General features: G+C 44.8%; 2 protein-coding genes across 14 annotated transcripts in view; one reads left to right on the top strand and one right to left on the bottom strand.

Moving 5' to 3' along the window:
• The first annotated feature begins 2068 nt into the window (after positions 1-2068).
• CIMIP2B (ciliary microtubule inner protein 2B) lies at positions 2069-6139 on the top strand. Of its 2 annotated transcripts, XM_007498810.3 has the most exons (6): positions 2070-3700; positions 4233-4450; positions 4586-4797; positions 4958-5009; positions 5325-5519; positions 5930-6139. In XM_007498810.3, exons 1-6 carry the CDS (start codon positions 3642-3644, stop codon positions 6001-6003), a joined length of 810 nt encoding a protein of 269 aa, XP_007498872.1. In that variant the 5' UTR covers positions 2070-3641; the 3' UTR covers positions 6004-6139. The 2 variants fall into 2 exon arrangements, with proteins under 2 accessions (XP_007498869.1, XP_007498872.1); XM_007498807.3 differs by having other exon boundaries at positions 2069-4450; positions 5325-6139.
• The window catches only part of RUSC2 (RUN and SH3 domain containing 2), a 103664-nt gene continuing 82838 nt past the window's right edge, over positions 6088-26913 (bottom strand). For 5 of the 12 annotated variants that reach the window (XM_007498804.2, XM_056806047.1, XM_007498805.3 and 2 more), the window contains 11 exons: positions 24105-26171; positions 11642-12316; positions 11145-11330; positions 10718-10861; positions 10188-10264; positions 9685-9859; positions 9399-9504; positions 8276-8322; positions 7137-7929; positions 6879-7016; positions 6088-6786 (listed from right to left, as the gene is read on the bottom strand). In XM_007498804.2, the coding sequence (XP_007498866.2) occupies positions 6585-6786; positions 6879-7016; positions 7137-7929; positions 8276-8322; positions 9399-9504; positions 9685-9859; positions 10188-10264; positions 10718-10861; positions 11145-11330; positions 11642-12316; positions 24105-26103 (4542 nt within the window). In that variant the 5' untranslated portion in view covers positions 26104-26171 and the 3' untranslated portion in view covers positions 6088-6584. The remainder of the gene's footprint in view (positions 6787-6878; positions 7017-7136; positions 7930-8275; positions 8323-9398; positions 9505-9684; positions 9860-10187; positions 10265-10717; positions 10862-11144; positions 11331-11641; positions 12317-24104; positions 26172-26913) is intronic. The other 7 variants (XM_007498806.2, XM_056806053.1, XM_056806051.1 and 4 more) reach the window with 2 other exon arrangements.

The raw sequence follows: 26913 nt of genomic DNA, 5'->3' as shown, positions 1-26913 counted from the left end.
GGAGACATTTTCCTAGCTTTTATATCACATGTTGAAGAGCGCTTCATTCACCTTTATGATGGTGGTTCCTCATGCTCAAATTTTTTTTTAACAATTCTATATGGAATTGAATATAACCTGTGCCTAAAGTATTTACCTCAGGGTCCAGATGATGATAATCTGATTAGAGAAAGAGAACTCAAATCATTTACCCCAACTTCTGACTCACCACCTATGTGGCCTTGAGCAAGATATTTAGCTTTTTGAGGTCTTAGTTTTCTCTTTTGTAAAATGGAGAAGTTGGACCAGCTTGCCTCTAAGGCCATCTCTTCAAGCTCCACACCTATGTCTGGTAGAATGGTATATCATTGTTCCTCAAAGTTTTGGGGGATGTGCCCTCTTAGGGAGCTGGCACTGCTTCACAAAGCATGTATCTGAAAACAGGAAGCAATGTTTAGGGTAAGGGCTAATAATTAGGGTTAGTAGCACACTGGCTCTAGAGTATGATTTTTCTTATTTTGGCTTAAAAAAAAATCTTGTCCACCATGCAAAAACATGAGAAACTCTTTACTTAGGCTGAGGCTCCTGGCCTCCACTATGTGGGTAAGAGCAGTCAACTTTTGGAAATTGGATTCCTGGATTGTAATGGGAATCACAGGACGGTAGCACTTAAGTCATTGTGTCCAGAGACTCTCTTCTGATAGTCAGTGCCATAGGTGGAGGTGACCACATAGAATGGGGCACTTTACAAATCCACCGTGCCCATTCAAGGTAAATTCTTTGTTGGGGATTGGCATCCACTCAAACTCCCACTGGGGGCAGAGATGGAGGGGAAGATGGCTTTTTGGGGGGTATAGACTTAGAAGGGATCCTCAAGACCGGTGAGTTGAACCCCCTTGTCTTATAGAGAAGTAAACTGCAAACCGCACAAGTCCAAGCGGCCCTCTACTTGCTCAAGGTCATACAGAAAATTTAGAGGTAGAAATGAAAATTAACTCCAAATGTCCAGTGTCCTTTCCACTGACCTTGAGATCCTAGACACAATAACCCCATCTTTAATCCTTTCCACAATGTACAGTAATTGAATGAAGTTAATCTGGAGGGGTTTGGAAGACTCCCCCATGGCAGTGTATAACAATTCTTCTTGCAATTTCCCTGGTACATACATGCCTACGGAATGCTGATGGCTAATGTTCTGTGAATGCTGTTTTGACATTTCTGAAAGGCCAGATGTGGGCTGGGTATATCACTAGAGATTTCCTATTTTCAAATAATTTTGAGAAATATTTCATTTCATCTCCTAGACCAATACCAAACCCTGGCCAGTGTGAAGATTAAACTAACTCTCCCCTGCCCAATTTCTAGATTTAATCACCTGAGTATAAATACTGCACTTTACACTTGAGTGGGTGATGAATCAGAATTCACTGACTGCCCTAAGCAAAGCTTGAGCTGTAACTGGTACATGTAAAAGTGGAGGAAGGCACAAGAAATGACATAAAAGTATCTTTAAAAAGGAGTTACAACTTCCTGTGTGTGGGAGGTTCTTCTGTAGTTCAGAGTTCCAGTTGGAGGCTGGTGAAGAATCTGCTTATTGGACCTGACACCTTGAACTTGGTGTGACTGTTCTTAAATCTCTCCCTTTGGAGTGACACGTGGTCAGTGAAAAAGGCTGACTCCTTTCCTGGAATTTTTGAAGCCACCAGCCTCAGGAGAGACCTACCCTCTTGAGAGACTCCCTGCATCCCCAGGTCCTCAGCTCAAAAGCCAAGGTCCCTCTGGCTAAGGGCTAATCAGCTCTGCCTGAGTTGAGCAAAATACTTAACGTGCAGGCTGGATATCTTACCCTATCCCCTCTCTGATTTACTTCATTCTTTCTATATTTTATAAATTGCTAAAATAAATATCTTTGGAATTTCATACCATTCCTGGAGACCCTACTCTTGCATAATCCAGCCCAACCTTTTATAAAACCCCTCACATTTCCTACCCCTTACACCAAGAGTTTGAATTGCATGGCTTAGTGACATGAGAGGTTCAGAGTTGGAAGGGAACCTCAGCAGTCAAACAGTCCAATCCACAAACAAGAAGAATCCCTCCTATGCCATACTCAAATAGTTATCTAGCCTCTACTTGGAGACTTTCATTAAGAGGGGATCCACTTCTTGAGGCAGCCCATCCTGCCATTGGATAGTTCAAATTGTTGGGAAATTTTCCAACATTGTAATGCCCAAATTTGCCTTTCTGCAATTTGTATTCATTGCTTCCAACGGCAGTCCTTCAAATATCTGAACACAGACACATCTATCACATCCCTCATAAGGCTTCTCTTTTCTAGGGTGTCTCCCTGGGTCCTTTAACAGATTCTCACATGACACGGATTCAAGGCCCTTCACCATCCTGGTTATCCTTGGATACTCCTCAGCTTTTCCACATCAAACTGTGGCTCCCAGAACTGAACTTAATATTTCACATATGGTCTGATTAAAGCAAATAAGGTGCTTTTCTATCTTACAGTTATGGGTTTCTAGTCTATCTCCTCTTTTCTCACAGAATCTGAAAAGCTTCCTTCCATACTTAAAAAAAAAACCAACAACCCCAAATCATCTTACCTTCTACCTTAGTATTGATTCTAAGACAGACTTGTCCAGGGTCACATAGCTAGTATGAGGCTACATTTGAACCCAGGTCCTTCCAATCCAGGCCTGGTGCTTTATCCACTGTATTACCTAGCTGCACTCTTTCTTCATATACTCTTTAGGACCAAGCCTCTTTACATTACTCAGTGCTTTAAGCCCTACTGATTTCCTTCTCTTTTGAACATCTATATCACTGTGTACCATTAATTTTGGTATTTAGTGTCAATACAAAGCTGTTTAAATGTTTTCCAGCAGATTGTAAACTTTGAGGATCAGGTTGTATCATAACTGCATCTGGAGAGATAAACTAGCACAAGCCTGGCCACATAAAACCCACTAACCTCTTGCTGCATTATGCATAAATGAAAAAATACTATCACCCTTCAGTAGTTACTCTCCCTCCCGCTTCTCCCTTTCCTTCTTTTGCCTCACAAATAATTGCTTTATTCTTCCACAGTGCATCAGATTGCTTCCATTTCCATCAGAATAGGGTCTCTGAAGACAGAAACTGCATTAGCCTCCTTGGACCAAGGGTTCTGAGGGGCACAGATAAAAGCTGCTCAGGACAGGGATGGGATCCTATCCCTTCTCCCTACTGACAAAGGTGCCCTCTAAATAAGGGGTGTAATGATTTAGACTTTGTGTCCTCCCTAATAATGCATGTAAACAGCCCTCACTTCTCCTGTAAGTTAGGTCGTATAAGAAGTATTATCCCCATTTTTAAAGAGAAAATTGTGGCTTGGAGATTGAACTCAGATTTTCTGGGTGCAAGGATCATACATCACCCTACCTCTGGGATAAGGCTGTGGCTGCATCAGGATGATTCATGCTGGCCTGTGAGGTAGAGGAGCTACAGCACATAGGGGGTTGTTGGGCTCTGCTGACTCTAAGACAACTCTCCCCTTCTCCCAAGTCCCTCCCCTTGCCCCACCCACTGGCCCATGTGGTTCCCTGTAGCCCTGGACACAACAGGCACACAAAAGGCCAGTGCCTGAGAAGACAGCCTTTTTCTAATCCAAGGCCATGGCCAGCTCTGCCTTCCCCCCAGGGCTACCACCTCGGGGTCCTTATTACATCCCAGGGTAAGGCCTCCCCTACCTAAGGTGGTGGGGGATTGAGTGGGGTGTGTAGGTGGGGGTGGCAGTGTAAAATCAGTGATGTCAGGTCTAGAAAATAAACTGGGGTGCAAGGACTCTGGGCTGGAGGACAGGGACAGAATGGCAGAGAAGTTATGAGAGCAGTCACTTGGTCTCCATTCCCAGGAGCATGTTGTCATCTCCTTGGTAACAGTCAGGGAATATGGCTACCAAGTATTAAGGGCCAAGGGCCCTCCCTCTGACATGGGCATTCTTTTTCCTCCTCCCAGCTTCCTCAATCTGAAAACAAAAATGAAATCCCAGTGCACTCACCTGTCCCTTGGATGCAAAGGGACAGTTGAGACTTTGATAAATTGTTTTCTTCTGCTTCCATGGAGAGAGGAAGTGGTGTGGGGGGTATGGTGATATCTGATAGATGTAAGGATCATCAAGAGGGAAGTTTGCTGCAACAGGAGAATATGGTGGTGTTGGGAGGATGTGAGCGACAGGGACTGAGTGGATGGACTCTACACTGTAGGTATACTGGACACTGCCCACAACTTGGATTCTGCCTGGGTCAGACCTATGGACGATCAACGGGACACCTGCTGCGGTATGGTCCCTCTGGCCTAGCCTGGCCCCCTGCCCACCGCATACTTCTGCCCCCAATCAATACTGTTGGATCTCTTAAGGCAGAAGAGCCTCCCTGGCACGGACATGAGAGGATCAACTCTAGCATGATCCCGGGGTACACAGGTACAGCCATCTCAAACAGGCATATTTGATATTCAGATATCCACTGGGGTGAGGGGGGAGAAGGCATATGTCAATATTTAGCTCTTCTTCTCACCCCACTGCCTCTCCCTAATCATCTTCAATATGGCCTTCCAGGCTTTGTGCCCCGGTCTCAGCACATCTTTGCCAAGAGATGCACCCAGGTCTGGGCTGAAGCTTTAAGGGACTTCACCAGCCAGGCAGGTAGAGGGTATAAAGAGCTGCCAGTGGTTCAGAAGGAGGAGCTGGAGTCCAAGACAGAGGATGAGAAGGAATCTGAACCAGAAAAGTGCCTGAGGCTGGAACAGAAACCAGGGGAAAATCCCAAAGTGAGGGGCTATGACCAAGAGGATGGGGGATATTGGCAAGGGGTCAAGGGCTTAGTTTCTTACTCATTTAGGGGGAAAGGGTCTTTCCTCCCCTAGAACCTAAGAGGGTGTGTGTGTGTGAGACCTGAGCCAGATACTCTGATTCTTGGTGTCCCTGCAGACTTCCCCCTATTCCATGGATGACAAAGATCCTGGCAAATTCTTCATCTCAGGTGAATGATGGATATGGTGGGTGAGGGAAGGTGGGAGGGAGGGAGAGGGAGAGGGGGAGAGAGAGAGAGAAAGAGAGAGAGAGAGAGAGAGAGAGAGAGAGAGAGAGAGAGAGAGAGAGAGAGAGAGAGAGAGAGAGAGAGAGAGAGAGAGAGAGAGACAGAGAGAGACAGAGAGAGAGAGAGAGAGACAGAGAGAGAGAGAGAGAGAGAGAGAAAAGTAACAATGTGTGTGTGTGTGTGTGTGTGGAGTGGAGCACTCTAGAGGGAGGGGGAGAAGGGAGCCCTTCTAGAATATGGACCTATCTTTCCTCACAGGATTTACTGGATATGTTCCCCGAGCCCGTTTCCTCTTCGGCTATAGTTACCCTGTCCTCACCAATCAGGCCCTGCAGGAATTTGGGCAGATGTGCCCAGTGGTCAGGGGTCAAAGGGGCCATAATACTCTTCCCACTCTTTCTAAGACTAACTCACAAGACTTAAGCATAATGCCCTACTATAGGGGTTATGTGCCAGGAGAGACCTGGGCTGGGATGGGGGGGAGGAAAGACTTGGGGACAGGACAGTAAAGGTCCTAAAAGCCTGAGTAAAGCAGGTTGGGGCTGCTATAGGACACCAGATGGGGTGGACAGAGCATCAGAGGGAGTCACAAATAATCTCATTTTGCAAATGAGTAAACTAAGGCATCAAAAGAGAATTAGCCTAAAGCCTAAGTTAGGGCAGATCTGAGGTGTCTATAGGTTGTTTGCCTATTGATCGGCAAGTAGTCCTGGGGGAATTTAGGAATGGAAAGGAACAGAGCCTAGTAAACACCCTAGTTGAGGGAAATGCCTTCAAGGTACACACCACATGGCCCTTGTTATTTTCTAGGGGCTCCTAGTCACTTTTGTGTCTGCACTGTGTGATGGCCTATCTTGGCTTCACAGGCTATAAGTTCCAGTTTGGCCAGACCTATGAGACTCTCATCCATGATGCTCTGGGACTCAGAACCCAGTAGAAATAGCTCCATTTTCACTCTCCCCAAAGCCAGTCATGCTGAAGGAGGTGGGGAGAGATGTCTGAGGATAGGGGAGGAGCAGGGTCAGAGGCTGAGCACCTTTTTTATTAATATGCATAATAAATAAATAAATAAACATTGGCCTGGACCCTCCCCTACATGGCCAGGGTATTGGCAGCAGCCTATTTATAGCTGGGGGGGCCTGGGAGGGGTCAGCCCCAATACTGTTACTCCTTCTTCCTCACAACACTCACCATGGCATGCCTGGGCCCCTCCACAACCCCTCTTTTTACTCAGGTGGGTGGAGGAGTTGAAGTCTTGGCATCCCAGGGATGCCTAGTCTTTTTCCTTCCTTGGGGTGGGGGGGGGGTCTGAATCAAAGGTCTTAGGACACATTATGAGGGATTAATGAATACAGAGCATATGGGGAGGGCAGGCACGGGTACACAGATATGGCCCTTCAGCTCCCATCAGGCGAATGGAGCCTGGGGGTGGGGGGAGCTGAATCTGTGCCCCATCCTGGGCTCCGAGTCCCTAGGGGAAGTGAGGGTGCCTAGAGGGCTCCAGCATGCACAAGGGCTTCAATCACGGGTGCCCTTGGGGGTAGGGATTGGGGTAGGGGTTGGTGTCACATAGGCCAGGGGCACCAGGCCAGTGTCAGAGCCTCTGCCACACCTAAGCCAATCACCCCCGGCTGGTCCCAGCACCCGCAGGATGTCCCCCTTGCAGAAGCTCAGTTGCCCAGGCCCTGTAGCCAAGTGGTGGCAGAGTGCCTGCACCTGGCTGGGGAGAGAAAGAAACAGAAGTCAAATCCATTCCAGCCAACCACCAAACATCCTGTATCCAGGTCTACTGCCACCTCTTTCCCTGCTCACCAGGGCAAGTTAGGGGGCAGGTCCAGAGCAGGTGCTTCTTCAGGGCTTTCCCTGGACTCGGACTCTCGGCGGGCACCCACTGTTTGTGCCACCAGCTGGAACACCGACTTGTCTAGGCTTAGCCATTCGGAGGGGAGCCTGTGAGGAATGAGAGGACAACAGAGAGGGTCCTCTATGTGAGCACTTATATCTTTCCTTCACTGACCTTTGCAGGCATCATGCTCTATCTGCTTCCCTGAATCCCAAGACTGTGCTCACCTATTGAGTGGCCGGGACTCTCGCTGGGTCTTCCGGGAGCCAAATAAGTGCCCCCATTTGATACCTCCAGTAGTAGACTCCTGGGTCCCCTCATCACTGCCCCCCTGGGCGGCCACGGGCCCTTCCCTCTCTCGGCTTCGCCTCAGCTCAGCTAGCACAGAATCTGGTGGGCTCCCCATCCAGAAAGGCCAGCCCCTATCTCGGCTGGGGGCTTCCTCAGCAGTGGGACAGGCTTCGGCCCCTTCTACCACACCTTCTCGGGGGGGTGGGGCTTGGGAGCCTCCTACCCCTTTCTTCTTCTCACCACTCCGGGGAAATCTGGAACCCTCACCAGAAGCATCGATGTAGACTTGGGAGCTCTGCATGAGCTGGTACCACCAGCCAGTCTGCCCACTTCGTGCCCGTCCACCCTGCCCTGTGCCTGCTTGCACCTCTGCTACAGTCGCCACCAACTTCTCCTCCTCCTCACCTCCTGCTGGGGCCCCCACCCCTTTCACCCGCTCCCCAGGGGCTGCCCCGTCTGTGCCCCCATGGCCCTCTTGTTCCCGGGTGCGTGCCAGCTGCAAAGTGGAGTGGGCTGAGAGAAGCAGTCCCTGGGACACACGCAGCAGTTCCTTCTGCTGTTGCTGCTGCCGGCCATTCTGGAGGAGTCGATGTTGGAACAGAAGATCCAGGTTGAAGGGCAGCAGTGCCAGAGGCTGTAGCAGCAGCAGCAGCTCTTCAAATAATCCTGGGCACACGGTGTGAGCTGCACTCAGGAAACCCCATGGCTGGTAATGGGCCTGAATGATATCTGAAAGGAAGAGGGAAGGTGGGGGATGCCCCAGAGACAGACGAGGGTTTCCAGGGTCGGGGTGTACATATGAAGGGGAGGCACCCCTGGACAGGTGACTTTTGAGCACTTTCCCCCAGAAGACCCTAACTGGTCGTATGTGGGGGACAGGGCAGCAGTGTTCAGGAAAGTCACAGCTTAGCTGTTTTCCTTCCCACCTGGGCTGGGGTTGGGGAATACTGGGCAGTTCCTTGCTTAGGCTGCATGGTGACAAACACAGGGACTTCATTCTGCTCAGCCTCTAAAAAGGAGTCCGGAGGGTTAAACCAAAGTTTGAGGCTGGAGGGAGTATCTGGGGGGGTGTTACCTTCATGGTTGTAGAGATGATTGATCCAGAACTCCAGAGAACGAATGCTGATGAGAAATGAGAACAGAGTTCTGAGCTCTGAGCTTGAACCCTACACTTTGTAGTTGTGTATGGCTAGAGGGTATATGTAGGATAGAAATGGGGAGTTTGATAGGAGTATGCTGAAAGTATTGTAAACTGGTTGTGATGTTTTAGAAGACCACTGGGGGATTGTGGGGGCTGACAGGCACCTGGGATCATGAGTCATTCAGACACATTAAACAGTGGGGAGAGGTGGTAACCTCCAAGGGGACAGTGGGTTTGATTATTCCTTTTATTTATTAAATAATTTTGTGGCTGGGTAAGGGAAGGGTAGAACTATCAAATGGGAAAGATGTTCTTTTTTTCTGGATATGGCAGCAGTCCACAGGAATCAATTTGGCTCCTGCTATTGGTCTATATGGCAACTGGTGATCCAGAGCCCAGAAACAAGCATGGAAACAAGTGAAACAAAGCTTTGAGGAGGGTTGAACTAGCCTTAACAGCAGGATAGTGAATTAAATAAATGGGCAAACTAACTAGGAAAGATTAAAATGCTTAGTATAGAACTTCTGAGGGTTAGATCGCTTATGATGGGGTAAAGCCACACAAGCACTGTAGGGTGACCTGAAGCCACAGAAAGAGGGATCTTTATCCTCTTTGGGCCAGTGCAATCAAAGATCAACAGAACATTGTAGTCCAGGGACAGAAGCAACAGCTTAAGGCCTATATCTGGACAAAAGACCAGGTTAGGTTTTCAATGGGCCTGAGGATAAAACCCATGAATGGAATTTATATTAATTTTATTTACTTAGCTTTATCTAGATACTGAACTCATCTCTTTTTGGACTACTGCTGTTTTGCATTGGTTTTTCTTTTTAAACATTTAAACTGTTTTTGTGGGTTTGTAAACTGAAGAGATTTCTACCCATGTTTATTAATAAAGTCTTATGTGTGTATATGAGGAAGAAGGCTAGTGTTCCAGAGACACTGAAAGATAGAGCCCTGGCAACTGAGTATGGGACCAACTGTGGGACTAGTGCCTTGTTTCTGTCCAGGGATTCTCTCCTCATATTCAGGTGTATGAAAGTGATCGTGTACTCACTTGAGAAGACCAAGAATGAAGGCATTGAAGCGCATGGTATGACTGGTGAGCTCTGGGAATTGGCTGACCTTGTTGTAGAGGCCATGTAGAACCTTGGTGGATGGGCCTGGGGGAATCCAAAGGCAGGAGGTATCTGATCTTAAAAGTTCTGAACTCAGCTCTGTGCCTCCCTAGTTTTCCCATTTCTAATAATTCCCTTGTGTCTCCATCTTTCCCACCTTCCCCTCCTCTCAATTTCTTCCTCGAACTCCTCCTATCCTCTGCCACCCCTACCCCCAGTCCATACCAAGTTGTGTGGAAGCTTCGACCACACTCCAGGGCATATTTTTGCGTTGCCCAACGATGACATCCAGTACGAAGGCCTTAAGCCCATCACCCAACACAGCTTGAACAGCTGGACACAGGTACTTCAGCACTAGGTGACCCACATTGGGGCTCACAGAACTATTTCCCAGCTTAGCCTGAGGAAAGGAATGGGAGTGACAAGTTAGGATATTAGAGAACAGGATTTTTTTGAGAAAGGGTTAGGGGCCAGTGATTCCAGATGAGGCTCTCAGTTAATTGCTGTTCTCTCCCTTAATCCTCTCCCTTGGCATTAGTCTTCATTTCTCCCCTGCCATAGCCCCAGACCTTCATTCCTTCCCAAATCCTCCTTCCCCCATACATTTTTAGGGTTGAACATGAAGTAGTGAGGTGTGCTGAAAATGGGGCAACCTAGCAAGGAAGACTGCCCCTTTCTCCCGTCAGAAAGGTCAGGGCATTATTATACCTCTTAAGTTTTTTCCATACCTTAACCCCTGGGTCTCTGCTTGTGCCAAAATGTGCCACAATAAGGTCCACAGCAGTGTTAACATCCTTCACTAGTCCTGGAGAACAGACAGAAGTGGCTATGCTGATGGGAGATCCCAAGCATAGTAACTCTGCTCCCAACAGTGTCCAAGGTTAGTGATACCACAAGGATAAGGAAGCTCATGGTAGAGAGGACAATTGAACAGGGAAGGGATTCTATAAGCTCTGGTGTTTTAAGTGATTCTGCACTGACATTTTGTTATTCAGTTTCAGTCCTGTCTGACTCTGACCCCATTTGGAGTTACTTTCAGGCAAAGATCCTCAGGTGGTTTGCCATTTTCTTCTCCAGCTCATTTTACAGATGTGGAACCTGAGGCAAACAGGGTTGAGTGACTTGCCCAGGGTCACAGAGCTAATAGGAGTCCGGTCTTCCTGACTGCAGGTCCAGTGAGGCTCTCTTCAGGATGGGGATGGGGTATGGCATTGAGGGCAATGCTCAAATTGGGAGTGGGGATAGGGGTGGTTCGCACCTTTTTTCTGTAGCAGGTCAATAGAGATAGCTTCTGTATTGCCATCTGGGGATAGACAGAACTCAGCAGGGGGCTTCTCAGTCAAGGAGAAAGGGTCAGAGAAGAAGTCAGTATGGCTTAGTGGCAACTGCTTCACTGCTTGACCTAAAAGGAGAATGGGAGTGACAATCAACCAATCTTACCTATAGCTTTTTGATCCCAACCCTAATGCTAATCTTAACCTATCTATCTTTCTCTGACACCAATTTCACAAATCCTCCTGACTTTCTTGGCTTAACCCTGTGGCTCATCCCCTAGGGGTTATTTCATTTGGAATTTATGCCCCCAGAACTGATAATGCTGGCCTCATCTCCAGTTTCCTTTTCTCTTTTAAGTTTTCGGCTGCAAAAGTCCGTACACTCCTCTCTCTTCTCACTGGTGCATGTACCATTTACACGGCAATGCAGGTGGCCTGCAGCACTGAGAGGTCCAGGGAATTCAAAAATGGGATTTCTCCGGGTCAGTCGAGTTTCCTGTGGCCTCCGGTCCAAGCTTCCCCCAAGACCTGGTGGCCCTAGTGGGTTCTTCCTCCTATATTCTCGCCACTTGAGAGCTTGAGGGGATAGGTGGTTGGCTATGGCATGGCAGGAAAATGAGGGAGAGAGAAGGAAAGTTAGATTATGATTACCAGTTTTTCCCACCCACTGGCTCGCTTGCCCATAAGCCTTTCAGAGTGCTAGGGTGGGAGGGGCAATTTTAGGGGGAGAAGGCCCCAAATATTCCTTCAACTCTAAGCAGAGTTAATCTGGACCCTAGGAAGATTCGCTCGAGGGACCACCCAAGTGAAGGGCAAGAAGGGTGGGAGTTGTTCCCATAGGTTATGTTGGGAGGGTTTCAAAGTGAATCTGGGGTCTGCTGGGGGAGCTGGAGAGACATGCTTAGTACCATTACTAAGCCGGGATGGAGTGTTGCCCTCACCACCTCCCCGGGCTAGGATCTCCGCTCGGCTCAGGCTGGGTCCTGTGGGACCCAGGTGGGGCAGGTTTCCTGCCGCATGGAGCCGGTACTCAGAGAGCAGCGGGCTGGGTTCAGCAGGGGCCTCCAGCTGGTGGGCGGGGCCAGCCATTCGAGCCTGGCGGACAGGGATCAGGTTGGCTGTGGCAGGGCAGGAGTGGCTTCGTGGCGGGGGTCCATCCACAGTGTGCTCAGGGGGAGAAGAGGAGGCAGAAGAAGAGTCAGTGCTGGGCCCAAAGGGGCCTGAACTTCGGATGGGAGAATAGCTTCCCAGAGGGGATGGCCGAGAAGTGTCCAGGTCAGGTGCAGCCTTTCTGGTGCTTTCTTCAGGGACAGAGGCAGCTCCATCTGCTGTTCGGGGAGCAGGAGCAGGAGGCTCTGCTGAGGGTGCCAGGGCAGAGCCCTGGGAGGTGGAGGCTAGCAGGGTAGGTGGCTGTGAGCGGTTGCTTCCAGAGAGGCCGTAGAGTTGGGAGAGGCTGTGTAGAGCCCTCGCCTTGGGCAGCTGTTTGGGGAAATGGTGCTGGAACACAAAGGGTTGGATGGGCAGGGTGGTTGGTCGCTGTTCCTTACTGTAGCGAAGGATGGGCCGATTTTCAGCGCTGCCTCCTATAGAGAGAGGGAATGAATCAAAGAAATAGAAAAATGAGTCAGACTAGAGCCAAAAAAACCCATGGTGAGGCAAGGGCAGAAAATGAAACCTAGTGGGAAATCGAAGTTTCACCAGGCCCTGAAGAGAGAGATAAGGGGATAATACTGAGAATTGTGGCATGGGACACTCTTGATCATTCTTTTATTCTTTCTTGCCTTTCATTACACTATTTCTTACTCCTTCAACTATCTTTTCTCTGGCTTTTTAGTCTCCTTAATCAGTTTTCTTCTGCTTACAGCTTCAACTTTCCTCTCTGCACATTTCCACATTTATAGTTCCAATTATGACTTTTTTCCTATACTCTAAACCCTTATTTCCAATTGCCTTCATGTATTCTTACCCAGAAATTCTAGCTTAATCTTGAATTTAACATTTAAAACTGAACTCATTATAGTCTCTCTAAAACTGGTTTTCTTGCTTTCCTTTTTCCAAAGGGACCAACATTATCCTGGTTTCCCATATTCAATCTGGAGCTTTTAGGATTGAGTTTTAAGGATCTTAAGAGTTCATTTAGTTAAGGCAGTCCATTTTTCAGTAGGGATAATGATTAGAAAGTTCTTCCTTGTGAAAAGAGTGGATATGGTTACCCCTCCATTTCAGCTGATGTAGTCATGGGACGTTAGCACTTTATTATCCCTTTAGGAACACTTCTTTGATTGACTTAGAAGAAAGCAATATCATTGAACAACAATGATGAGTCATGAACCCAGGTGACCCTTAAAAGATGCTCTCTCATAAGTCTGAGGCACTTTAGGCAGGAATTAGCAGTAGTGGAAGTCCCCTGAGAATCATTCAGAGGCCAAGGAGGTAATATCTCCCTCTTCCACTGCCCCACTGGTCATGATATTTGGTAAGAAAAGGATCTTCTTTAGAAAGAGGCACCCCATCCAGAAGACTGAAAGTTAGTTTAAGTATTTGAGACACAGTTGAAGGAGCAGAGATATACTCTCTACACAAACACACATGAGGAGAGGCAGTCACTTATGGCCAGAAGCAGCTTCAAGAAGCAAAATCTCTGGAAGCAGAGAAAAGAGAAGATAAAGACTTGAAAGAACTAACTCTGGTAATCACAAATTGAACTGTGAAGAGGACTGAATCCAGCTAAGCAACTCAGTTCTGCAGAGATGCCTAGGTGGGTGAGGGGTGGCTTCATGATAACTCCATGAGAGAGAAATAAGTACTGTATTTGTAATCTGCCTTACCCACATGTATTCTCTATATATGTGCCTCATTACCATTGTAAGCTAAATTTGAGCCCATTCTTCCCATGGCTGCTATTTTAAAAAAAAATCACTTTCTCCAATTACATATAAATTACATGTAAAAACAGCTTCCAATATTTGTAAAATAATTTTGATTCTCTTCCTCTTTGCCTCTCCCTGGCCATGCTAAGATGGTAAACAATGATAGATTTTACATGTGTGATCATGTAAAACATTTTTACATATTAATCCTTTTGTGAAAGGAAACTCGAACAAAACAAATTAAGAAAGTAAAAAAAAAAGTTTGCTTTGATTGAGATTCAGACTCCACCAGTTCCTTATCTGGAAGCAGATGGCATATGTAAAATTTATATACATGTGTATATATACATATACATATATATAAATATATTATTATGAGGGCTTTGGGATTATTTTGGATCATTGTATTGCTAAAAAATAGCTAAGTTATTCAGAGTTGTGTATTGTATTATATTGCCATTACTGTGTACAATGTTTTCCTATTTCTGCTTATTTTATTCTGCTTCAATTTCTGTCTTTCCAGGTTTTTCTGAGGTCTTCCTGCTTCTCATTTCTTATAGCACAATAATATTCCATTATAATAATATACTGTAACTTACTCAGCCATTCTCCCCAACTGATGTGTATCCCTTTACTTTCCAATTTTAGGGTGCTATTTTTGTGAGAGAGGTTTCTGGGGGTGGGATGGGGAATATTTTGTATCTACTATTTTTACTATCTTAATAAATGCATTAGATAATATCCAACTGTTTACCCACTGACTATTATTAGGAAGCACATTGGTGGGGGCACATGAGCTACTGTAGTTTTAGAGATCCACAGACCATTCCCTGGAGCCTGGAAGCACCATTTACCTTTTGGGGAACCCAACCCAGAAGTGAAAAATATAAATTGGGGGAATATCTCAGAAAAGGTACAACACTTGCATTGAGGCAAAGAAATCTACAATGTCTATACTTTGGTTATATCTTCTCTGTACATTAAAGTTTAATCCCTTTTTTAAAAACGTGACAGCCTTTAAATGCTTGAAGACTACTCATATATCCTCAAGTTTTCTCCAGTTCCTTTAACTGTTCCTTACAGAATATAGTTTCCAGGTACTGCATCAACCTGGTTGTTTTTTTTTTATTGTTCAATTTGTCATTAATCCCTTAAAAATGTAATGCCCTATTAATTTCCAATTTCTAAACTTACTATACTTCTATTCAATCAGTCTAATCTTATCAGCTTTTTCTAACTGCTGCATCACAATTATCTAACACAAATTGTTGTTTATTTTTTTTTCTGCTCATGTACAATTAATTAAAAAAATATAAATGTAGGAATTATCATTATATTAGATCTAATTCACCCTGTGGTATGCTTTGGCTCATGAAACTTTCTTAAGGATTTCTCCAGGTTACAGCAGTTTTTTTAAAATTTAAATTTCCCTGGAACATTCTGTCTGAATCTCTTATTTGTGACTATCACATTTTACCTCGTAGTATACCTATTAGGTACGATTGTGTCATCTTTGTAAACACATCATCTATCTTTTCATCTAAGCTGATAAAAATATTGAATAGGACAAGTTCAAGGAGAGTTCTCTTGGGCACTCTACTAGTGATCATACTCCACATGGTCACATTACTCAACTGTTTTTGTTTAATTATTCAACCAATTACAAAATCCTTTTTTTGCAATACTGAAATTGCTTCCCATTGTCTGCCTAATAGAGTCCAAATTCCTTATGCTCACTGTACATGACTACCCAGTGAATACATAATGCGTATCAGGTATTTATATTCCGAATCATAACTGTGGCAAAATTACAGTTTTGAAGTAGGTACCAAAATAATTTTTTGGTTTGGGGTCACTGCAACATGAGGAACTGTATTGTGGGGTCACGGCATTAGAAAGGTTGAGAACCACTGCCTTAACCTTTCGAAATCCCATCCATTCTTCACTTTTTGACTTAAGTCGTATCACCCCTGTAAAGCTTTCCTTAGCCATCTCAGGTCACAATAACTTCCTTCTCTGAATTCCTTTGTTTGTACCACCCTTATACTGTAATGTATTGTTAGCTTGTCTTATATTTGTCTTAGCTCTTGTATTGAGCTGCAAGACTGACTGTGCTTTTATACTTCTCAGAAAAGGCACAGCTTTAGTACAATGCTGAAAACACAGTACATAGATAAAATAACGAATTACTGTAGGTGGACACTTATTATTGCACTCTAGGTTTTAAGTAGTATGACATTGTGAGAAAGTATAAAGTAGGTTCTGGTTGATCAGTTCTCTGAAAGGAGGGAAACAACTGGCAAGTGACCATAACCTTAAGAACAGAAGGAAGTTTGGAAACTGGGAATGGAAAGACTATTCCAGTCCTATTGGATGGCTCCTTTTTCTGATCTCCTGTAGGACATCATACACAATACACATAATCTAGCATTTAATAATTGCACCATTCACTGCTATTTTATGTCTTATTTTCCCAGCTAGATTACAGACTTCCTGAGGTCATAGACAGTGAATTACATTTCTTGTATTACACACAGCACCTGGTAACAAGGCTGGGCACACAGTGGATGACTAGCAAAATCATGATGATCAATTGGAAGGACTAAAATTGTTAATGCTGTATTCTGAAGGACACCAAATGTTTTCAAACATACTGAAGTAGCTTAAATTTTAATTCCCTGCTTCTCTGTCTATATGTTCCAACTTGAATTTTTGGTCCTAGACAGATTGTACGTTCTCAATATTGTCATAATTCAAGTGCCTAATACCAACAGGAAACCTACTGTAATCAGAACCCAGAAGCATTCATTCTTTCCCTCAGGGTAACCTACAAGAGAATCTTGGCTTCTATTCCCACTCAAAAGCAGTGACAACCATAGGTCCTTTCCTCCTCCCATATTTTGGTTGGCCACAGTTCCCAATTATATCCATACACAGCATCATATAAATCCAAAGGGAATTGACTCTGCCCTTTGCTTTCCTTTTCCCTTGGCCTTCTGCTTATTCCTTTCCTTCCTGGTCGGGTTACCCTCTTGTTCTATGAAAGAACAGCTCACCTCTGTGTTGTATATTTGCGAATCACAAAAACACAGAATTTTCAGTTAGGAGGTACTTTAGAGGCTATCTAGTTCGACTTATATCTGAACAAATTCCCTCTACAATATATCTGACAAGTAGTCACCTAACTTTTACTTAAAGACCTCTACTAAGGGCATATCTACCAAACCATATGTTTTGTTGTTCTTTGTAACCCCATTTGAGATTTTCTTGGCAGAGATCTTGGAGCGATTTGCCATTTCCTTCTCCAGCTCATTTTATGAATGAAGAATTGAGGCAAATGGGGTTATAAGTAACTTGCCTGGGGTCATACAGCCAGTAAGTATCTGAGGCTAGATATGAACTTAGTTCTTCTGACTCCAGGTCACTAGAGCCACCTAGCCCCTCTTTTATGTCTGAACAGCTCCAAACATTAGGAAGTTTTTCTTTATATTAAGCTTAACTTTTCCTCCTTCTATCTTGCACTCACTACTCCCAGTTTTTCTCTTAGAAGACAAGTAAAACCAGTCTAGTGTTAGGTGGAGGGATGGGCAGGGCACTGGTAGCCAGGCTGCAGAAACTTTGGAGTTGATAGAATGAAGAAGAGTGATACAAGAATTTTTTAAAAAGAAAAGAACTTTTAGTTCAAAACTCTTAGAACCAGAAGAAATCCTCCTAGATAACACAATACCTGGGCTAAACTGGGAGCTGTAGGGTTGAGGCCCTCCATAAGAAGAACATATTCAAGGTTGATTATTTGTTTAGTAACTTGCCCCTCTGGTGAATTTTATCTCTTCCATAATTCACCATGGAGCTGACTGCTTTTCTTGGACTTATACAATCTGCATAACTCATCATCTCAGTAAAAGAAAAAGTTCCAGTTTTCTTTTTCACATCATGGTTATGTCCTTTGATATCCCTCCAAACTAGTTCCTGCTTGGTCCAGAGATTCAGAATTATCTTTTTTGGGTCCAGAAGTCTTGGACCAGGAATCTCTCTTGTGCTCTGCTAGTGCCATATCAGGCCATAGGGTTGAGTTCTTAATAGTTGCTGGCTAGGAAACTCCTCTTCTGGTTCCAAAACACCTTTATCATTCCACTACAGGTGTTGGAACATGAGTCTCTGTGTGCAGTCCTTTTCAATATTTATCAGCTTAGGTCCTCCATATCTGTCTCTTAAGTACTCTTCTGAAGGCCAAGGAGGGCACACATAGAGATATGGCTAGCCAGAATTCCATCATCCTTAATGTGATCTTGAGGTAGGTTGGGGGGAGAAGCAAGGGGGGTAAGACAAGTTTATACCTTATCAAAGAGCTAAATTTGTTCATAAAGAATTAATTCTGTTGAGGAATATAAAAAGAGACACAACACGGGATTCAGAAAGACCTTACTAGGGTCTTAATACATTTCCTCTATATAATGTTATAATGTGTTCTAGAATTCTTCCAGGAATAGAAGTCAAATTTGTAGACTCCATCCTGTTCTCCAGACCTCTGGCACTTCTTCCATTTTCCAATATTATTCAAAATTATCAAGAGCATTTGAAAAGTCAGACATGAGGTATGAGATGATATAGTGCAGGGTGCTGGGTCTGCTATCAGAAACAGCTGAGTTCTAATCCAGCTTCAGACACTTACTAAGCTATGGTGACCCTGAACAAGTCATTTAATCTGTCTGCCTCAATTTTCTAAACTGTAATAACAGCACCTACCTCATAGGGTTGTTTGAGATTAGACATTTGTAAAGTACTAGGTACAATGCGTGGCCCATATTTAAGTGCTTAATACATGCTTATTTCCTTCATTTCCCCTCTCTTTACCTTCCTACCCCAGGAAGTAGTTTCTATGGACCTGGGGTCGCAGTGTGGGCAGTGAGATGCTATCTGACCATGTCCTCACTTTTTTCAGGTTTCTACTCCCTGCTAATCAATTTTTTCCTCTATCCTTCGAAGTCTAAAATTTATTCTCTTTACAAGAGAAAACAGAAGCAAGATGATAATTTAGTACTTCAACCTCCTAGTAGCCATTGTCATCATCTACTAGCAGTGTTCCTAAACTTTCAATGATTTTCCGCTTGCTCCCAGCAGTTATTAAAACAAAAACAAAACAAACCTCAGCACCTGTCGTAGCTTTCATCTTCTGTCTATCCAGAAGTATGTTTAAGTATATTTGGTTGATAAATTCTCTGGGCATTCACACACTGGTATCTTTTCAACTGCATTGAACTCTTTTTGTCTTCAGGATTTCATCACTGAGAGCTTTTCTCAACATAGGGCTGCCTTGTCCTATAGAAATTTTGTCCCTAGTATCCTGCCTACCTTGCCTCAGAACCCTTGGTCTCTCCCAAAATCTATGGCGCAAGCTTAATTTTCCTCTCATTCTTTCACAAATGTAGTCACTCCCCACCCCACCCCACCCCCAACACTAATTTTCTTACCATCTATTTCAACAACCAATTTTTGTTGGTGAGAGTCAGGTCCAGAACAGCAGTTCCTCTGCTTAGTTTCTGCAACTTTTGAAGTTTGAAATGACCATTAAAACAGGCCAGGAAATTATTATTTCCTCTTCTTTTGGCAGAAAAAAACTGCAAGCAATTTTCTGGATAACCGAATACCCCATTATAATAAAGTGATTCTATGCCAGGTTTGCAATGTTTCTTGGACTCTATTTTTCTTCTAAGCTCTAGTATCTTCCAGTGACAATAACATTTCTATTTTTGCCTCTATTGTTCTTTTCTTAAATACTTTTAAAAAAAATCTATACCTTCCATCTTAGAATCAATACTGTGTTTTAGTTCTAAGGCAGAAGAGCAGTAAGGGCTAGGCAATGGGGGTTCAGTGACCTACCCAGGATCACAAAGCTAGGAGGTGTCTGAGGTCAAATTTGAACCCAGGACCTCCTTCTTCTAGACCAGCCTCTCAATCCACTGAGCTACCTAGCTACCCCCCTCAAATACTTTCCATTAGCCTGTCCCACTATGGTTCCTATATTTATTAATATTATTTTTTACAAGGAGCCATCTTCTTAAAATACTACTTTAACTTTTTAAAAAATATTTTTGCTATTTTGAATATTTTGGCCTGGCTGCCATCCTTAGTCTCAGTATATGAGGCTGAATTTGTTTCCTCACATTGAGATCTCTATTTTATCTTTTTTTTCACTCATATTTTGTACATTTGTGTACTGATATCTTAAACCATGGGCTTGGGTACGTATTTTATTTATGAGCTCTTAGGTATCTGATCTGCTATTCTGTCTTACTGTAGCCACTTTCTAGAGTATCTAGCTTGGGGGATATATACATATATATGTAGTTTTTTCCCTTCCCGTTTCAATTTAAAATCCTTTCAATTTAGATTAAAAAACTCTAGGCAGATATAATCTTAGTCCTTATATTCTTTTTTTTTAAACCCTTACCTTCTGTCTTGGAGTCAATACTGTGTATTGGCTCCAAGGCAGAAGAGTGGTAAGGGCTAGGCAACGGGGGTCAAGTGACTTGCCCAGGGTCACACAGCTAGGAAGTGGCTGAGGCCAGATTTGAACCTAGGACCTCCCATCTCTAGGTCTGGCTCTCAATCCACTGAGCTACCCAGCTGCCCCCTTAGTCCTTATATTCTTATTTTCTCTCCAATCAAAAGCTTTTTTAGGCCTAGAAATTAAAACTCTGTTTTCAGATACCAATTTTCCTTAAACTCAAAACCACCAGCACAACAAATCCCTCCTTACCTTCAGTCTTACTGCTGTCACACTGTGTATTGGTTCCAAGGCAAAAGAGTGGTAAGGTCTAGGTGAAAAGGGTTAAATGACTTGTCCAGGGTCACACAGCTAGGAAATATCTGAGGCCAAATTTGAACCTAGGACTTTCTATCTCCAGGACTGGCTTTTTATCCACTAAGCCACCTAGCTGCCCCTCAGACACTAATTTCTTAGTTGTTCAAATCCCAAATCTCCCCTTCCCTTAGGAAGTCCTTGTCTTGATTATGTAGAAGTGATCAAAACACTATCTGTGGGCATAAAGCCATCAATTCCTTGCCCAAGACTTTATGATCTTTAGCAGTGCTGAAAGCATTGCTTTTGGTAGTACCTATGTCAATCACAGGAGTATGAAGTAGTCATCTGGATGGACAAGTCAGGAGGTTTTCTTTTAGGTCTTGAATACAGTGAAAAAAAAACAGTGGGTCCTGTCATTGTATTCCCAGGTGGCACAGAGCTGCCTCATTGCCTCAGTAGGGAGTCACTGAGCACCACTACTTGTTTCTTCCTCTCACTCTTTCTGGATATCATTAGATTCCTATCATCACTCTTTGGAGAACAAGTAGCTGCTTCATCCTCAGAGGTTCAAATTCTTCCTTCTTTGGGAAGATTCTTATGCCTACCAATCAGCTCCTAATGTTGTGATCCTTCATTTTCTCCTCTGTGCCCTATTTTCCTACTTTCTATCTTTCTGACACAGATCAATGTTACCTTCTGCCTTTTGGATCCTTTTCTGTGAAGAATAGAATTCTCCAATTCCTTTTACCTTCTTTTCTAGGAGGATGACCAGTTTATACTTTGGGTCTACAAAACCCAGGAAGGTTTTGTAAATGGCAGGAAGGCAACCATGTACTGAATACAGATCACTGAAAAATTCTCTCTGTTCTTCATACTTTGTTTTTATGTATATGATCTATAAGAAGGCATCTAGGTGGCACACTGGATAGAGTACTGGGCTTGGAGTCAGGAAGACCCGAGCTCAAATCTGTCCTCAGATACTTAAAAGCTGTGTGATTCTGGGTAAGTACCTTAAACCTGTTTGCCTTAAATCTACTGGAGAAGGAAATGGTAAACCATTCCAGTACCTTTGCCAAGAAAACCTTGCAGACGGGATAGTCTATGGGATTATACAGAGGCAAACATAACTGAACAACAACAAAATATTATTGGTTATATTGTATGTGCCCTAAGCTGAGTGCTTTATGGATTTTTAGGTCTTCTTAACTTTTAAGGCATAGTTTTGGGCAGCAGCACAGCTTTAGAGACTGGGAAACAACCTTGCCTTATAGGGGCATGGGAGTAACTCCAAGGATCAGATTAGCTCTTGGAGATCAAGGCTTCAAGTCCATTCTAGATCCTAGAGTATCAAATAGTGACAGAAGGCTCTAGGGACAATATTTACACTCATTGATTAAAGAAACTACTTTATGTGTGCCCAAGAGGTCTGACTGCTAGACATTTCTATATGAATGTCTTGCCATCATTTCAAACTTGGAAAGGTAATAGTACTTCTGAAGCAATATGGTAAGCATGAAGAACTTAGGATTTGGATTCAAAGGACCTTCATTTAAATCTCAACTCTGTTACCTTTTCCTTATGTGATGGCAGGCAATTCACTTTATTTCTCTCTAATTAACTTCCTTATCTATAAGATAGGGGAGAGGCTTAGACAAAGTGATTACTTCTAGCTTTCAATACTATGACCACATGAATTCAAAATATCCAAACTGAATAAACTATATTTCCCCTCCAAATTAGCTCCTTCTCTAGGCTTCATTATCAATAGCACTTCCATTTCACACATTAGAAATCTTATAATCACAGGCATATAAGTGGCATGGTTTAAATCCAGCCTCAAGACACTTTTTAGATATGTGAATCTGGGCAAGTCACTTAACTGCTGTCTGCCTCAGTTTCCTTAACTGTTAAAATGAGGATCAAAGTAGCAGCTGCCTCCTATTGTTGTGAAGATGAAAAGATATTTTTAAAATGCTTCATTATTTTTGTTATTATAGATTTTACCTATAAAATGTGTTAGACCCTCTTCACTTTATGCCTGGATTATTATACTAATGGTTTCCCTACGTCTAGATTCTCTCTGTTCTAATCAGGGCCATTCTTATATACAAGTAATTGTAAATTGTGACAATATTGTGATTTGAAGAATTTTTGAAAGTCATCCCAGCTCAAATCATTTAAAAATTCTTTTTTTTTTTTAAATTAACAAGGTATTCTTTAAAAATCTAAGTTGGCGCTGAGAGTTACTACATTACACTATCATTCACTGGTATGAATCTATTTACTAATATAACATAGAATTTAGCTAAAAGAGGTCTAGAGGATGTCCTTTCTGTTCAGCTCCTTCATTATGCCAGGGAGAAAACACCCAGGGAAGAGCAGTGATTTGTTACATATCCATAAGAAGTGTTCCTTCAAAGAATTAGCTGAGTCATCTTTTCTGAGGGTCTAGAAGTTTAGATGGGATGTTGCAAGAAAGAAGGGGTGATTTTGGAGTATCGACTATTACTGGGGAGGGTGCCAAAATGGAGGAGCTTGGGGCAGCCAGAGCACTGGGGTACCTGAGCAAAAGTAGTAAGAAACTAAGAGCCAGGAGAAGGAAGAAGTCAATTAAATTATAAAGACAAACTTCACAATTTTGTACCAGGCTAATTCTTCCTTTAATCCAAATATTTTCTTTTAAATCCTTACCTTCCAGTTTAGAATCAATACTGTGTAATGGTTCCAAGGCTACAGAGTGGCATGGTCTAGGTGATGGGGGTTAAGTAAATTAGTCAGAGCCTCATAGCTAGGAAGTATCTGAGGCCACATTTGAACCCAGGACCTCTCATCTCTAGGCCTGGCTCCACTGAGCTACGTAGCTGCACCCAAATCTAAGTATTCTTAAATAAGACCTGTAAACTTGTTTTAAAAAGTATTTTGACAACTGTATTTTAACATAATTAGTTTCTATTGTGAGCACATGTATTTTATTTTCTGTATCTGAAAACATTCCGAGAAGTTGAAGGCCACAGGCTTTAAAGGGCAGCCAGAAGGGGTCTTCTCTGACACAGGAAAGGTTAAGAACCCCTGTTCTAATCCATACTGTGCCTCAGGGCGAGGCATTGCTTTCCTGTTGCCATGGCTGCCCCATTAAGTCTACACTCCTCACCCTTGGTTTGAAGGTCCTTTACTCTTAAACATCCAACCTGATTTCATCTCCATCCCAATATGTACCCTCCACTCCAGGCATGTCAAATTTCTTTAGTGTATTGCTGCAGGTTACATGTTGTGGTTATTTTCACCTGTCCCTTTGTTCATGTATCCTGAACTAGGACTGCCTTCTACCCAGCCTATTAGCTTTTACCTATCTCCTTTAAAGCTGAGCTCAAGTTCTAGCCTCTCTAGCACTTTGAAATGCTCTTATCTGACTCCTGTGTGTCAGTCTTTTGTTCCTTCACTAGACACTTGGCATCTGGAGTCTAAGGAGTGTATCTTATACATCTTTTGTTTCTCTCACAGCACCTCCTACCTCAGAATCTTAATGACACTTGAGTTTGAGTGTCCTTAAAGCTCTTTATTTTCCTACTCATCCATCCTTTCCCCTCTGCTCTATAATCTATTCAGGTATTCCACAGACACAGCCAGGAATGATCCAGGGTATTGGCATCTGGTATCCCAGCCTGAAGGGACTTATCTGGGTTCCCCAATCCTTACCGTCAGCTCTAGCTCTTATATCCCTCTGGGTATGGCTGTTGGCTGGGATTGCTGGGAAAGAAGAACTTGTCTCCATCAAAAGAGCCAGGGGTGCCTGCCCAGTAGCTCCAAAACTGGCGGGAGCCAACTCACTGGACTGGGGACCCTGCTGGAGGCCATCCTTGCAGCCCTGGCCAACTTGGGCTTCCAGGCTGCTGGGGTCCATGCAGAGCCCAAGGGGTAGAGATGGTAGGCTGTGGCTACAACGTGTACCCTCATCCAGCGGGCCTGTCCCATCTCGATGGGCCTCAGGGATGGGTGAGAACTCCAGAGAGGAGTCACCAGTGCTCAACCGCAGGGGAGGTGAACCTGAGCCTCCACCTCTTTTTCGACCCTTGGCCAGTTCAGCAAAGGAGGTCACACGTCTGGGTGGGGAGCCAGATCCAGCCAATGAGGAGGGTCCCTCACTCAGGCGAACAGGGCAGCTCAGCATGCGCTCCAGGGAGCCCAGCCTTGTGGGGGGGCTTCGTTCCAGACTTCGGTCATAGCTGCGAGAACGCTGACGCCCACTACTGAGGTTGGGAGGAGATATGTTGACATACACCTGACCCTCTATTAAATCTGGGCCCATCCCGGATCCCACGTCTGCTGGAGAACTCTTGGTCTTTTGTTCCTCTGTTTGGGCCTCTGGTTTTTGGAATAGGTAGTACTCAGTGGGCTGGCCTGAGATTGGGCCAGGACTACCCTTGGTGTGTTCCTCTGAGCAACTGGTGATGGAGGAGCCAGCAGGACTGGGTGAAGATTGTGAGGACAGATCACAGGTGACAAGTTTGTAGTAGTTCTGTGTGGCCACCACAAGGCGGGCTTGGCTCTGGAAGCAGGCGGTAAGGTCAGCCGCAGCCGGGCAGGGCTCACAGTGTGGGCGGTAGGAGTTGCAGTTGGCATCTAACTCAGGGGAGGAGGCATGAGGGCAGCCACAGCCCCCATCTCCACCCCCACTGTCGGCGTGATGGGACTCACAAGACATCTTAGACTCAGCAGGGGAGGGGTGCAGGTCCAGGTAGAAGGCTCCAGGGTCTGAGTGGCTACAGAAGGAAGAATCGCTGCAGGATAGGGGGGCAGAATTGAGATTGGCACGGGAGTGACCATGCATCTTGTTGTAGAGGGCACTGAAAGTGACCAATACGCCATCTGAGCTGTTGCAGGAAGAATCACTAACATAGCCCATGGACTGGTCAGCCACCTCTGATTGGCTAGATGTGCTGCTGCAACGACAATGTCGTGACCCTGAGCCTGAACAGCCACAGGCTCGGACACCTGGGTTCCTTGGGGATTCATCTAAGCTAAGTTTCCACTCCTGATCGAAGGAAAAACCAGAAGTGTCACTGGCCCCAGGGCCACCCCCCTCATCCAGCTCCATGGTCTCTGTCTCCAGTTCTGGGGGACAGTGATGCCCATGACTGCATTTCTGTATCTCTGAACTGCTCAGAGGCTCCTGCTCCTGTCCTTCTACTACACCAGCTCGACTGTTTGTGGCTCCCCAGGCTTTCCCTGTTCCGGGGCCAGGTGGTGCCAGTTGGAAGGGGGGCTGTCCACTCCCATGCAGATGAAAGGACTGTTGGGCTGAACTGTTGCAATCTCCATATTGGTCTTCTGGCTCACTCTCCTTCATCAGGAAAGGATTGTGCCGCTTGGGAACTCCAGGTCCTCGGCCATCTCGGCTCCTGCTTTTAGGACCAGCCCCAGCCCCAGCCCCAGCCCCGGCCCCAGCAGCACCTCCTGAGGCAGGGAGCACTCTACTGTAGAGCAGAGAGTCAGCCTGGGTCAGATCTCTGTCAGGATGGCCCAACTCAGGTGGACAGAAGGGGTTGGTCCTTGTACTTCCATTGCCCGCACCTCCACCCCCACAGCACTGCCTGTCAGGGACCTGGCAATGCACCAGGGGGATATGATGGACGATGAGGGTTTCTCCTGTAAGCTTGGGGGGACTATCCATTCTGGAAAGTTCGGCTGAGGGCATCAATGGCCCCAGATACTGCCCCCGGAGCCCTCTGGGGAAGGACACATCTCATCAGGAAGGCCTGGCACCTGGAGAGACAGAAAGAGAGAAAAGGAACCCATTGTCACCTCGCCTTCCTGAGTGAGTGAACATACACAATCTTCCCACTATTCCTAGCATACCTTTCTGTTTGTTCCCAGGATACACAGAACCCTACCCCATTCCCAGGAGAAGATCTATGAAGGATCCTATGATCACAGGATCACAGGCTAGAGCTGGATAGGACCTGAGATCATCTAGTCCACCACTTATTTTTATAGATGAGGGACCTGAGATTCAGAGACGGGAAGTGTCTAAAGTTAAATAGGAAATAATTGTCACAGAGCCAAGATTGGAAGAAATACAGTATAATTCCAAATGCAGTATGCTTTATGCTGCCATCAGTCCAGGGCTGTTCCCTGTGCTCTCTAAGTCTTATCCCACAACGTTCTTGATCTGACTCCCTGAGCCACAACTTTCTCTCTTTAAAGCAGGAGTTCTGAACCTGAGGTCCAAGGAATCTGGTTAGATTTCAAGGAGTCCATGAATTTGTTTTAAAAATATCGTGCTACAGGGAATAAGGGGTAGAGTCCAGATTTGTAACCCTGGTCTCATACCAAATCTAATATTCTATTACACCAACAGTAGTCTATTTCTGAGAGAATAAAACATGTTCTAGGACAGTGATGGCAAACCTATGGCATGGGTGTCAAAGATGGCATGCAGTTTCCTCCCCCCAAGTTCATTACTAGAAAGGCACAGGGACTTGGGCTCCCCTCCCCCTCTCTACCA

The sequence above is a fragment of the Monodelphis domestica genome, chromosome 7 (assembly GCF_027887165.1).
Source record: "Monodelphis domestica isolate mMonDom1 chromosome 7, mMonDom1.pri, whole genome shotgun sequence".
Taxonomy (NCBI): Eukaryota; Metazoa; Chordata; class Mammalia; order Didelphimorphia; family Didelphidae; genus Monodelphis; species Monodelphis domestica.
This window is presented reverse-complemented; position numbering and strand designations above follow the sequence as displayed.